This window comes from Phalacrocorax aristotelis, chromosome 32 (assembly GCF_949628215.1).
Source record: "Phalacrocorax aristotelis chromosome 32, bGulAri2.1, whole genome shotgun sequence".
Lineage (NCBI taxonomy): Eukaryota > Metazoa > Chordata > Aves > Suliformes > Phalacrocoracidae > Phalacrocorax > Phalacrocorax aristotelis.
Window position 1 is genome coordinate 182,512 of NC_134307.1, and position 13,778 is coordinate 196,289.

General features: G+C 71.2%; 4 protein-coding genes across 5 annotated transcripts in view; 3 read left to right on the forward strand and 1 right to left on the reverse strand.

The window, feature by feature from the left end:
- LOC142049142 (uncharacterized) overlaps positions 1–13,778 on the forward strand; it is a 55,928-nt gene that overhangs the window by 14,268 nt on the left and 27,882 nt on the right.
- Positions 1,188–4,499, forward strand: ZNF668 (zinc finger protein 668; the record flags this gene model as incomplete). The annotated part of the gene is given in 6 exon segments (XM_075076614.1): positions 1,188–2,079; positions 2,082–2,233; positions 2,235–2,303; positions 2,305–2,491; positions 2,494–2,595; positions 2,598–4,499. Coding segments are annotated over 6 exon segments (2,931 nt in total), but the record flags the coding sequence as incomplete, so codon positions are not given.
- Positions 5,043–8,064, reverse strand: LOC142049148 (uncharacterized). Of its 2 annotated transcripts, none has more exons than XM_075076595.1 (3): positions 7,711–8,064; positions 7,529–7,588; positions 5,043–7,020 (listed from the first exon to the last, which is right to left on the reverse strand). In XM_075076595.1, exons 1-3 carry the CDS (start codon positions 7,733–7,735, stop codon positions 5,102–5,104), a joined length of 2,004 nt encoding a protein of 667 aa, XP_074932696.1. In that variant the 5' UTR covers positions 7,736–8,064; the 3' UTR covers positions 5,043–5,101. The 2 variants fall into 2 exon arrangements, with proteins under 2 accessions (XP_074932696.1, XP_074932695.1); XM_075076594.1 differs by having other exon boundaries at positions 7,487–7,588.
- Positions 8,986–13,065, forward strand: MAPK7 (mitogen-activated protein kinase 7). Its single transcript, XM_075076612.1, is given in 7 exon segments — positions 8,986–9,189; positions 9,713–9,878; positions 10,113–11,512; positions 12,096–12,370; positions 12,372–12,515; positions 12,611–12,738; positions 12,817–13,065. Coding segments are annotated over 7 exon segments (2,460 nt in total). The 5' UTR covers positions 8,986–8,990; the 3' UTR covers positions 12,965–13,065.

Sequence of the window (13,778 nt, forward strand, 5' to 3'; positions counted from 1 at the left end):
GGACCCCCCCACCACCACCCACCTGGGGGTCTCCGGGCGTCCCACGAGGCAGCGGGCTCCGAACTGCGGAATGGGGTGGGGGGGGGGGGAACGGGACTGGAAGAGAAAGGGTTAAGTTAGGGAGGGGACCCCGAAACCCCCCAGGGACCCCCAAAACCACGGGGAAGCCCCTCACGCCTTCCAATCTGGGGGGGTCCCGCCCCCCGCCCCCATGGCCCCTCCCCCAATGGGGGACCCCCACCCCCAGGGGGGTCTAGACCCCCCCGCCCCCTCCCCCCCCCAGCCCCCGCACCAGCACCTCCTTTTGTTGCGGGGAGACCGGAAGCCACCCGTGACCCCGCCCCTTCCGTGTCCCCTCCCCCCACCGCCCGGAAGCCCCTCCCCCACCCCTCACGGGGCGGGGGCCCCGCCCCTCCCGCTTCCGCCCCGCCCCCCCCCCCGCGGTCCTAGCGCCCGCCGCGCCCGCAGCGGAGCCCCCCCAGGTAAGGACGGGCCCCCCCCCCTCCCCCGGGCATCGCCCCCTCCCCCCGCCCCCCCTCCCATGGTGCATTGCAGCCCCCCCCCACCCCGCACCGCACGGCCCTTCCCGGGGTGCCTTGCAGCCCCCCCCCCCCCCCCCCAGCATTGCACAGCACCCCCCATATTGCACCCCCACCGCGGGTGCGTACCCCCCCCCCTCCCCGCACCCCCCCATCCCCCACTGCACCGGCCCCCCCCTCCCCCCCCAAATTGCAACCCCTCCCCGGTGCATCGCAACACCCGCCACCCCCACATTGCACCCCCCCCTTCCCATGGTGCATTGCGGGCCCCCACCGCATCGGGCGCCCCCCCCATTGCACCCCCCTTCCCATGGTGCATTGCAGCGCCCCTCCCCCACCCGTCCCGCCATCTTGACGCCCGACAAAGGGGGGGAGGGGTCAGCCTCCCTGGAGGGGAGGGTGGGGGGTGGGGGAAGTGGGGTGGCACCCCCCTCCCCCCCCCAACCGGGGACAGCCCGCCAGGTGGCAAAACGGGGTAAAACCGGCCCCAAAATGGGTGTAAAGATGGGGGCGGGGCGGGGGCCGGGGGTCCGCAGGCGTCCGACGCGGCCTCGTGTCCGCAGGGGGCCATGGAGGAGCGGCAGGAGGGTCCCGGCGGCGCCTGCGGGGACCACCACGGTGCCGCCCCCGGCCCACCCTCCTGCGTGAAGTCGGGGAGCGGCTACAAGTGTCCCACCTGCGCCACCACCTTCCCGGCCCCGCCGCGGGCCCTGCGCGGCGCCGGGCGACGGCCCCCGCCGCCCCCCGGAGCGGCCCCCCAGCGCCCGCCGCCCCCGGAGGGGCCACCACCAGGTCCAGAAGCGCCAACGCGACCAGGTCGAGGGGTGCCGCCGCCGCCGTGACGGATGCGCCCACCCCCTCCGGAGGCGCCGCCGCCGCCCGGTCCAGGGGTGCCCCCGCCGCCCGGTCCAGGGGTGCCCCCGCCGCCAGGTCCAGGGGTGCCCCCGCCACCCGGTCCAGGGGTGCCCCCGCCACCAGAGGCGCTGCCACCACGACGGAGGCACCCGGAGAGCCCACCCCCACCAGAGATGCCGCCACCGTGGCGGACACATCCAAACCAGCCGGAGGTGCCGCGCCGCCGCCACCCCTCCCCGGTCCAGGGGTGCCCCCGCCACCCGGTCCAGGGGTGCCCCCGCCACGAGGGCGGCATCCAAAGCATCTGGAGATCCCACCGCCACGACAGCCCGTGGCCGAAGCCCCCGGAGACGCCGCCGACGCCGCCGCTGGCAGCTCCACCTCCCCGACGGACGCGTCCGGAGCACCTGGAGACGCCGGCGCTGCGGCAGAGGCGCCCGGCGATGCCGCCGCCAGCGCCACGGACGCGCCCTGCTCCGCCTGCCCCCGTCCCGCTCCCCCCTTCCCCTGCGCCGCCTGCCCAAGTCCTACGGCACCCTCTCCAAGCTGACCATCCACCAGCGCGCCCACACCGGCGAGCGGCCCTTCTCCTGCCCGGATTGCCCCAAATCCTTCGCCGACCCCTCCGTCTACCGCAAGCACCGCCGCGGTCACGCCGGGCTGCGTCCCCACCGCTGCAGCGCCTGCCCCAAAGCTACGCCGAGCGCAAGGACCTCCGCAACCACCAGCGCAGCCACACGGGCGAGCGGCCCTTCCTCTGCGCCGAGTGCGGCAAGAGCTTCGGCCGCTCGTCCTCCCTCGCCTGCCACCAGCGCATCCACGCCTCCCGCAAGCCCTACGGCCTGCGGCACCTGCGGGAAGGCCTTCACTCAGCTCTCCTCCTTCCAGAGCCACCAGCGCGTCCACACCCGGGGAGCGACCCTACCTCTGCCCCCAGTGCGGGCGGATGTTCTCCGACCCCTCCAGCTACCGCCGGCACCAACGCGCCCACCAAGGGGTGAAGCCCTACGGCTGCGGGGAGTGCGGCAAAGCTTTCCGGCAGCCGGCGGACCTGGCGGTGCACCGGCGGACCCACACGGGCGAGCGGCCCTGGCGCTGCGGGAGTGCGGCAAAGCCTTCGTGGCCTCCTGGGACCTCAAGCGGCACCGGCTGACCCACACGGGCGAGCGGCCCTGGCGCTGCGGGGAGTGCGGGAAGGGCTTCGGGAGAGGGCGGCGCTGGGCAAGCACCGGCGGACGCACTCCGGCGAGAGGCCTTACGCCTGCGGGCGCTGCGGGAAGGGCTTCGGGGTGGCCTCGGGGCTGCGCAAGCACGAGAGGACGCATGGCAAGCGGGAGGCGGGCGGCGGGGACGGCGCGGCCGCCGGCGGGGGAGCAGAGGCGGCCACCGGCGCTGGCCTCAGCGTGGCTGCACCTTTCCTGAAGATGGCTGTCGTGCCTGGCCTCGGCATGGCTGGAAGCGCTCAGGGCACGGCCACCAGGCTGGGCCATGACCTGGCTGCTGGAGCTGGACACAACGTGCCCGCCAGGGCTGGCCATGGCATCGCCGCCGGCGCTGGGTGTGACACGGGTGGTCAACCGGGCCACGTTATGGCCACTGGAGTTGGCCATGACACAGGTGGTCAACGGGCCACGTTATGGCCACCAGCGTTGGCCATGGCATCGCCGCCGGCGCTGGGTGTGACACAGGGGGTCAACCGGGCCACGTTATGGCCACCGGCGTTGGCCATGGCATCGCCACCGGCGCTGGGTGTGACACAGGTGGTCAACCAGGCCACGTTATGGCCACCAGCATTGGCCATGACGTGGGTGGTCAACCAGGCCATGTTATGGCCACTGGCATTGGCCATGGCATCACTGCCGGCGCTGGGCATGACACGGGTGGTCAACCGGGCCACGTTATGGCCACTGGAGTTGGCCATGACATGGGTGGTCAACCAGGCCACGTTATGGTCACTGGCACTGGCATTGGCCATGGCATCACCGCCGGCACTGGGCATGACACAGGTGGTCAACCGGGCCACGTTATGGCCACTGGAGTTGGCCATGACATGGGTGGTCAACCAGGCCACGTTATGGCCACTGGCATTGGCCATGGCATCACCGCCGGCACTGGGCATGACACAGTTGGTCAACCGGGCCACGTTATGGCCACCAGTGTTGGCCATGACATGGGTGGTCAACCGGGCCACGTTATGGCCACCGGAGTTGGCCATGGTATGGCTGCCAGCGCTGGGCATGACACAGTTGGTCAACCGGGCCACGTTATGGCCACCAGCGTTGGCCATGACACAGGTGGTCAACCGGGCCACATTATGGCCACCGGAGTTGGCCATGGTATGGGCACCAGCACTGGGCATGACAGAGTTGGTCAACTGGGCCATGTTATGGCCACCGGCGTTGGCCATGGCATCACCGCCAGCGCTGGGCATGACACGGGTGCCCAACCGGGCCACAAAGTGGCTGCCGGAGGTGGCCACAATATGGCCACCGGACTTGGCCATGACGTGGCCCACAGAGCCGGCCACAGCACGGCTGTCCAAGCCGGCTCTGAGGTGGCCGCCGCTGCTGGGCGGGGCGCGGGTGCCCAGCCTGGTCACGACGTGGCCGCCGCCCCCGGAGCCAGCCACGACGCGGTGGCCACCGTGCGCTGCGGCAGCCTCAACGTGGCCGCCGCCAACATGGCCGCCGCCAACATGGCTACCCCCATTGGAGACCCGGGGGTGTGTCTGATGGATGGGGGTGTGGCCACACCCGACCACACCTCCACAGAGCCCCGCCCCTTCGCCTGCCCCCTCTGCCCCAAGCGTTTCGGGGCCCGGGCGGGGCTTCGCAAGCACCAGCGCCGTCATGGCCACGCCCCCTCGCCGCAGGTCACGCCCACCCAGGGCCACACCCCTGCCGGAACATCTTAGCCACGCCCACACGGGGGGCCACACCCTGGGCACTCCCCATCCCCACCCCCTTGGTGCTGGGGGGGGGTGTGGGTCTCTCCGGCCACACCCATGGCTGAAAAGGGGCGTGACTTGGGGCGGTTCCTTCTGTGGCCCCACCCTTTTCTCCTCCCCCTTGAGTGTTAATGGGAAATAAATGGCCGAGTCAGCGCCTCCGCCTCCGTCTCTGTGTGACCCCCCTCCCCCACCACGGGGGCACCCAGGCATCGGGGACCCCCCGCCCATCCCCCACCCCCCCAGGGGCAGCAACAACTCTCCAATTTTGGGGTTTCACCATCTTTATTTGGGTGTGTCCCCCCCACCTGCTCCCAGCCAATGGCAATGGAGTGATCCCACAGCTTGGCCAATCACATGCTGACCCCCCACCCCACCCCACCGCCCAGCCAATGGCTGCCCAGGGTCTTGGCCAATCCCCTGACAGTATTTCCCCCCACCCCCCCTCCAGTCCCACCCCACCACCTCATTCACAGCCAATCCCACCTCAGCCCCGCCCCTCCTCTCAGCCAATCCCACCTCAGCCCCGCCCCCTCCTCTCAGCCAATCCCACCTCAGCCCCGCCGCCTCTCAGCCAATCCCACCTCAGCCCCGCCCCCTCCTCTCAGCCAATCCCCTGCCAGCACCACCCCCCACATCAGTCCTGCCCCTTGCTCTTGCCCAACCCCACCCACCCCCCAGCCCCGCCCAATCACCCGCCCCGGCCACACCCGCCCCGTAGCCAATGGCGTTGCGGGGGGAGGGGCCCGTCCCCACCCGTTCAGGGCGCCTGGGTCCGCTGCTGCGCCCCACAGGCGTCCAGCACCTCGGGGGGCTCCTCCATGGGGCGCCCCCCCGGACACGGGTGCCCCCTGGGCATCCTGGCCTTGGGGCGCCCCTCCACGGTCCCCAGCCCTTGGTGCACCCCAAGGCTCCCGGGCGTCGGGTGCCCCCCCGGCACCTCCAGACCATGGGGTGCCCCACACCCTGCGGTCTCTGGGCTCCCCTCCATCACCTCCAAGCCTGGCTGAACCTCCAGCGTCTTCAAGCCCGGTTTCCCCTCCATCTCCTCCAAACCTTGGTGCGCCCCACATCCCTCGGTCTTTGGGTTCCCCTCCATCGCCTCCGAACCTTGGTGCGCCCCACATCCCTCGGTCTTTGGGTTCCCCTCCATCGCCTCCGAACCTTGGTGCGCCCCACATCCCTCGGTCTTTGGGTTCCCCTCCATCGCCTCCGAACCTTGGTGCGCCCCACATCCCTCGGTCTTTGGGTTCCCCTCCATCGCCTCCGAACCTTGGTGCGCCCCACATCCCTCGGTCTTTGGGTTCCCCTCCATCGCCTCCGAACCTTGTTGACCCTCCAACGTCTTGGTGTTTGGGTTCCCCTCCAAGGCCTCCAAGCCCGGTTGACCCTCCAACGTCTTGGTGTTTGGGTTCCCCTCCAAGGCCTCCAAGCCCGGTTGACCCTCCAACGTCTTGGTCTTTGGGTTCCCCTCCAAGGCCTCCAAGCCCGGTTGACCCTCCAAGGCCTGCAGGCCCGGGTGACCCTCCAAGGCCCCCCGAGGCGCCCGCCCCTGCGCCGCGCCGTGCGCCTCCTCCAGGTGCACCCGCTCGTGGGTGATGAGGTTGGAGCTCTGGCTGAAGCGCCGGCCGCAGCGGGCGCAGCCGTAGGGCCGCTCGCCGGTGTGGGTCCGCCGGTGCTGCTCCAGGTGGGCGCTCCGGACGAAGGCCCGCCCGCACTCACCGCAGCCGTAGGGTTTCTCGCCGGTGTGGATGCGCTGGTGCCGCACCAGGGTGGAGCTCATGCCGAAGGCCTTGCCGCACTCGCCGCAGCGGTAGGGCCGCTCGCCGGCGTGCGTCCGCCGGTGCAGGGCCAGGTTGGAGCGGAGGGCGAAGGCTTGCCCGCAGTCGCCGCAGGCGAAGGGCCGCCCCTCGCCGTGCGCCCGCTGGTGCCGCGCCAGCGCCGAGCGCAGCCCGAAGGCCCGGCCGCACTCCCCGCAGCGGTGCGGCTGCAGCCCCAGGTGCAGCCGCCGGTGCTTGGCCAAGGTAGCGCCGTGGCCGAAGCGCTTCCCGCACTCGCCGCAGGCGAAGGGCTTCTCGCCGGAGTGGCTGCGCTGGTGCTGGATGAGCTCCGAGCTCTGCACGAAGCCTTTGCCGCACTCGCCGCAGCGGAAGGGCTTCTCGCCGCCGTGCGTCTTGCCGTGCTTGAGGAGGTTGGCGCGCTGGGCGAAGCTCTTGCCGCACTGGCCGCAGCGGTAGGGCCGCTCGCCGGTGTGGCTGGCCTGGTGCTGCAGGAGGTCGGAGCTGCGGTAAAAGGCCTTCCGGCACTGGCCGCAGGCGTAGGGGCGCTCGCCGGCGTGGGCGCGCTGGTGCTTCACCAGGTTGGTGCTCTGGCTGAAGGCTTTGCCGCACTCGCCGCAGGCGTAGGGGCGCTCGCCGGTGTGGGTGCGGCGGTGCTGGGCCAGGTTGGAGCTCCAGCCGAAGGCTTTGCCGCAGTCGCCGCACTTGTAGGGCCGCTCGCCGGTGTGGGTGCGGAGGTGCTGGGCCAGGTGGGAGCGCTGGGCGAAGCGCTTGCCGCACTCGCCGCAGGCGTTGGGGCGCTCGCCCGTGTGGCTGCGCCGGTGCCGCTCCAGCTTCGACCACTGCCCGAAGGCTTTGCCGCACTCGCTGCAGATGTAGGGGCGGCCGGGGGGGGCTCCGGCTGCGCCGGGGGCAGGCGTCAGGGACCCCGGGGGGGCTCCTCTACCCAGCCCTGGTGGGGGTCAAGGGGTCCCGGAGCCCTGGGTCCCCTCCTCTGACCCGCCCTGGGGAGGGATGGGGGGTCCCGGAGCCCTGGGTCCCCTCCTCTGACCCGCCCTGGGGAGGGATGGGGGGTCCCGGAGCCCTGGGTCCCCTCCTCTGACCCGCCCTGGGGAGGGGTGGGGGGTCCCGGAGCCCTGGGTCCCCTCCTCTGACCCGCCCTGGGGAGGGATGGGGGGTCCCGGAGCCCTGGGTCCCCTTCTCTGACCCGCCCTGGGGAGGGATGGGGGGTCCCGGAGCCCTGGGTCCCCTCCTCTGACCCGCCCTGGGGAGGGGTGGGGGGTCCCGGAGCCCTGGGTCCCCTCCTCTGACCCGCCCTGGGGAGGGATGGGGGGTCCCGGAGCCCTGGGTCCCCTCCTCTGACCCACCTTGGGGAGGGATTGGGGGTCCCGGAGCCCCGGGGGTCTCACCTGCCGCCGGCTCCTTGGGGGTATCCTCAGAGGCTCCGGTCGGGGCGTCCGTGGGGCAGCCTGGGGGTGGGGGGGAAGGACACGACACGTCGGGGGGGGCCGGGGGTCCCCATGTCCGGCTGCCCCCCAGCAGGTGGGGGTCGGGGGTCTCAGGGGACCCGGGCGTCCGGGCCCCACCTTACCCGAGGGGCCGGTGCTGGCCTGCATTGTCACCAGGTGTGGGGCGCCGTGGGGCCCGGGTGCGTGGGTCCCACCCCGGGTGTGGGGCGCTGTGGGATGCTATGGGGCGCGGGTGCGTGGGTCCCACCCGGGGTGTGGGGCACTGCGGGGCGCTATGGGGCGCGGGTGCGTGGGTCCCACCCGGGTGTGGGGCACTGCGGGGCGCTATGGGGCGCGGGTACGTGGGTCCCACCCGGGGCGTGGGGCACTGTGGGGCGCTGTGGGGCCCGGACGCCTGGGCCGCAGTGGGGGGCTCCAGCCGCCCCCCAACCTGCCGGGCCGAGGGAGCGGGAAGGAGGGGCGTGTCCAACAGCCAATCCCCGCCCAGCTGTGACGCCACTTCCGTTAACATCCCCACCTCCCCATGGCAACGCCCCATAGCAACGCCCCGTAGCAACGCCCGCCCCATAGCAACAGCGGGAAGAGCCGCGCCCTCCCTGCGCGCCGGTTGGCCGGTGGGAGCGCGGGGGCGTGGCCAGAGGGGGGTGAGGGGCGCGCCGGGGCGTGGCCGGGAGGCGTGGCGAGCGCGCGGGGCGCTGATTGGTGGGTGGCGCGGGTTGGGGGCGTGGCCGGGCGGTGCCACATCCGGGTCTCGCAGGGAGCGGCGGGAGCGGCGGCGGCGGCGGGGGGAGGTGAGTGGTCCCCGGGGGAGGGTGGGGTCCCCGGTCGCCATGGCAACCGCCCCCCTCCCCCATGGCAACCGCCCCCCTCCCCCTCCATCCCCACCGCGACCCTGCCCCGCCCTGGGACCCCCGGGGGGGCTCCGGGTCCCGCCCGGGGGGGGCCGGGATATGGGGGGCACAAATGTGGGGGTCCCCAGGACGCGTGGGGCGCGGGACGTGGGGGTGCCCGGGACGTGTGGGTCCCCAGGACGTGTGGGTCCCCGGGACGCGTGGGGCGCGGGACGTGTGGGTCCCCGGGACGTGTGGGTCCCCGGGACGCGTGGGGCGTGGGACGTGTGGGTCCCCGGGACGCATGGGGCGCGGGACGTGTGGGTCCCCGGGACGTGTGGGTCCCCGGGACGCGTGGGGCGTGGGACGTGTGGGCCCCAGGACGCATGGGGTGCGGGACGTGTGGGTCCCCGGGACGCATGGGGCGCGGGACGTGTGGACCCCAGGACGCGTGGGGCGCGGGACGTGTGGGTCCCCGGGACGCGTGGGGCGCGGGACGTGTGGGGCCCCGGCGCGTGGGGCGCGGGACGTGTGGGGCCCCGGCGCGTGGCTGACGCGGCGGCGCAGGGGCCATGGCGGAGGCGGAGGCGGAGGCCGGGGGGCGCCGGGACCCCCCCGGGCGGGGGTCGGGCGCCGGGGGGGGCCCCCTGGCCCTGCTGAAGGCGCGGGCGCTCGACGTCACCTTCGAGGTGGGGGACGAGTACGAGGTCATCGAGACCATCGGCACCGGCGCCTACGGCGTCGTCAGCTCCGCCCGCCGCCGCGACACCGGTGCGGGCCGGGGGGCGCCGGGCGCGGGGGGTCCGGGGGGGTCCTGGGGCTCCTGGGAGCCCTTGGGTGGTGGCTCTGGGGTCCTGGGAGCCCTTGGGTGGGAGTCATGGGGGTCCTGGGAGCCCTTGGGTGGGGGTCTTGGGCCCCTGGGTCCCCTTGGGTGGGGGCTTTGGCGTCCTGAGAGCCCTTGGGTGGGGGTCCTGGGATCCCTGGGAGCCCTCAGGTGAAGGTCCTGGGGCACCCAGGTCCCCTTGGATGGGGGTCCTGGGGCTCCTGGGAGCCCTTGGGTGGGGGTCTTGGGCTCCTGGGAGCTCTTGGGTGGGGACTCTGGGGTCCTGGGTGCTCTTGAGTGGGGGGGTCTTGATCACCTGGGTCCCCTTGGGTTGGGGTTCTCAGGCCCCTGGGAGCCCTTGGGTGGGGACTCTGGGGCCCCTAGGAGCCCTTGGGTGGGGGTCTTGGGGCTGTGGGTCCTTCTCGCGCCCCCGGGTGGGTGACGAGCCCCCCGGGGCCCGCGGGACGCCAGGCCAGCAGGTGGCCATCAAGAAGATCCCCAACGCCTTCGACGTGGTGACCAACGCCAAGCGGACCCTGCGGGAGCTCAAGATCCTCAAGCACTTCAAGCACGACAACATCATCGGCATCAAGGACATCCTCAAGCCCACCGTCCCCTACGGCGAGTTCCGCTCCGTGTGCGTGTCCCCCCGCCCGGGACCCCCGCCCGGGTCCCCCCCCACGTGGCTGGGCCCATCGGGGGGTGGTGGCCCCCACGGGGACGCCCCCAGCCCCTCCCGGGTGCTCCTGGGGGGCAGCAGGATGCGCGGGATGGAGCCCAGTTGGCCATCTTGGTCCATCGGGGGGTGGTGGCCCCCACGGGGATGCCCCCAGCCCCTCCCGGACGCCTGGGTCCCCCTTCCTGCCTGCAGCTACGTGGTGCTGGACCTGATGGAGAGCGACCTCCACCAGATCATCCACTCGGCGCAGCCGCTGACGCTGGAGCACGTCCGTTACTTCCTCTACCAGCTCCTGCGGGGCCTCAAGTACATCCACTCGGCCAACGTCCTCCACCGCGACCTGAAGCCCAGCAACCTCTTGGTGAACGAGAACTGCGAGCTGAAGATCGGCGATTTCGGCATGGCGCGGGGGCTGGGGGCTGACCCGCGGCACGCCAAGGCCTTCCTCACCGAGTACGTGGCCACCCGCTGGTACCGGGCGCCGGAGCTGCTGCTCTCGCTCCACCGCTACACCCGCGCCATCGACATGTGGTCGGTTGGGTGCATCTTCGCCGAGATGTTGGGTCGCCGGCAGCTCTTCCCCGGCAGGAACTACGTCCATCAGCTGCAGCTCATCATGGCCGTGCTGGGAACGCCGCCGGCCGCCGTCATGTCGGCCATCGGCGCCGAACGGGTGCGGGCCTACGTGCAGAGCCTGCCGCCGCGCCCGGCGGTGCCTTGGGAGAGCCTCTTCGGCGATGCCGAGCCGGCGGCGTTGGCGCTGTTGGGTCGGATGCTGCGCTTCGACCCGCGGGAGCGGGTGGGGGTGGCCGAGGCGCTGCGGCACCCGTTTTTGGCCAAGTACCACGACCCCGAGGACGAGCCCGAGTGCGTCCCCGCCTTCGACTTCGCCTTCGACCGCCGGGTGCTCACCAAGGAGGAGATCAAGGCGGCCATCGTGGCCGAGATCGCGGACTTCCACGCCCGCCGCGACGGTATCCGGCGGCAGATCGCCTTCGCCCCGGCCCGCGGCGCCGAAAGCACGGCCGGCGTCACCGGCATCAACGCGGCCAATGGCGCCGTGGCCGGCGTTAACGTCCCCATGGGTGACATCAACGCAGCCAGCGTTGGCGTCAACGCAACCAATGTCAACGTGGCCGACGTCAACATGGCCAGTGCCAACGTGGCCAACGTCAACGCGGCCAACTCCAGTGTCAACGTGGCCAACGTCGGCATGGCCAACGTCGGCATGGGCAACTCCAGTGTCAGCGTGGCTAACTCCAGTGTCAACGTGGCCAACGCTGCCATGGCCAACATCGGTGCCACCATGGCCAACAGCAACGTCAACATGGTCAACACCACCATGGCCAACGTCAACGCAGCCAATGTCAACGTGTCCAATGCCACGGTGGCCAGCGTTGGCCCAGCCTGGCCCTGCGCCGACGTGGACATGCCGAGCCCTGGCCCCGCCCCTGCCCCTGATTGCCCAATGGACTCTCCCCGGGTGAAGGCGGAGCCAGGGGCCCCCGCGGCACCCAAGCGGGACGGCGCCATCTCTGACGACACTCCATCCCGGACACCTGGGTCCCAGGGGTTGGCTGTGGCTGGGTCGGGTTGGTCATGGATGGGTTGGGTTGGTCGTGGTTGGGTTGGGTTGGTCGTGGTTGGGTTGAGCTGTGGTTGGGTCGGGATGGTCGTGGTTGGGTCGGGATGGTCGTGGTTGGGTCAGGATGGTCGTGGTTGGGTCGGGTTGGTCGTGGTTGGGTCGGGTTGGTCGTGGTTGGGTTGAGCTGTGGTTGGGTCGGGATGGTCGTGGTTGGGTTGAGCTGTGGTTGGGTTGGGTTGGTCGTGGTTGGGTTGGGTTGGTCATGGTTGGGTTGAGCTGTGGTTGGGTCGGGATGGTCGTGGTTGGGTCGGGTTGGTCGTGGTTGGGTCGGGTTGGTCGTGGTTGGGTTGAGCTGTGGTTGGGTCGGGTTGGTCGTGGTTGGGTTGAGCTGTGGTTGGGTTGGGTTTGGTCGTGGTTGGGTTGGGTTGGTCATGGTTGGGTTGAGCTGTGGTTGGGTTGGGTTGGTCGTGGTTGGGTTGGGTTGGTCGTGGTTGGGTCGGGTTGGTCATGGTTGGGTTGAGCTGTGGTTGGGTTGGGTTGGTCGCGGCTGGGTTGGTGGCTCCACCCCTGCCCTCCCGCGTCCCCCACAGAGCCGCAGTGCGCAGTCCCAGAGGCACCGGAGGGCCGGAAGCCGGTGACGGCAGCGGAGCGGCAGCGGGAGCGGGAGGAGAAGCGCCGCCGGCGGCAGGAGCGGGCGAAGGAGCGGGAGAAGAAGCAGCGGGAGCGGGAGCGGCGCGAGCCCCGAGGCCGCGGGGAGGGGCTCCGGGGGCTCGTCCTCACCGACGACGACCGCCACCTCCTCGAGCGTTGGACCAAGATGCGGGACGGGGCCCCACCTCGCCCCCCGGCCCCTCCCCGCCCCCCCCGCCCCTCCTCCCCCTTGCCCCCAACCTTGTGGGGCACCCCCTGAAACCTGGCCAGGCCCCGAGGTCTGGCCGGAGCCCCCTGCCGCCCCGCTCCCAGCCGACCCCGACGTGGCCACCGTCACCCAGCAGCTCTCCAAGTCGCAGGTGAGGGTCCCAGGTGTCCCCTGGTTGGGGGAAGGGACGCGGGCGTCACGGCTTGCCCTCCGTGCTCACCGTCATCATCGTCACCCCTCCCGCAGGTGGAGGACCTGCTGCCCCCCGTCTTTTCGGTGACCCCCAAGGGGAGCGGGGCCGGCTACGGGGTGGGCTTTGATCTGGAGGAGTTCCTCAGCCAATCGCTGGACATGGTGGGGGACACCAAGGACAGGTGAGGGGGGGGGTCCGGGTTGGTGGGGGGGTGGACCCCGGCATCCCCGCTGAGGCCACGCCCCCCTCCCCACCGCAGCCAAGGGGATTCGGCGCCGCTGTCGGCCTCGCTGCTCGCCGATTGGCTGGAGGTGCATCGCCTGAGCCCCGCCGCCCTCGAGAGCCTCCAGCGCGACCTCCAGCTCGGCTCCCCCATGCTGCTCGCCGACGACCTCCCTGACCCCTAGCGGAGGGGACCCTGGTGCCTTGGCCCCGCCCCCCCTTGGTGCCTTGGCCCCGCCCCCCCTTGGTGCCTTGGCCCCGCCCCCCAATTAAATTTGTAAGGAAACGGCCCCGTTTCGTGCCACCCGTCTGAGGGACCCGGCCGTCGGCCTTGGCTCCTTGGGGACCTATGGGAGCTATAGGGCATGGTGGGGCTCTGGGGGGCTGCCGGAGACTCTACGGACCTATAGGGGCTGGAGGGGGCTACAGGGAGCCGTACAGGCTGTATGGGGACCTTTGGGCTCTATAGGATTCTATAGGATTGTAGAAGACACTATAGATCTATAGGGGCTATAGGGAGCCGTACAGGCTGTATGGGGACATATGGGACCTATAGGATTGTAGGAGGCACTACAGATCTATAGGAGCTGGAGAGGGCTATAGGAAGCCGTACAGGCTGTGTGGGGCCTATAGGACTGTCTATAGGGAGCTTATGGGTTGTATGAGGTTACTTTATATGAACCTACAGGGGCCATATGGGGCTATAGGGCCCTGTGCAGGCTGTGTGGGGGAACCTAGGGGCTGCATGGGTCTACAGGAGGCTATGCTCCAATGGGGTCCTGTGTAGGGCTATAGGTGCTGTGGGTGCTATACAGGGCTATAGGGAGTTGTGTGGCATTTTAAGCAACTGTGTGGGATTACGGGGAGCCGTATGGGGCTATAAGTAGCTATACGTGCATGTATCGTTTTGTATAGGGCTGTTCGGTAGCACGTAGAGCGATAAGGGGGCTACAGAGAGCTGTAAGGGGCTGCAGGGGCTTGTGGGGACCTTGTGGGAGC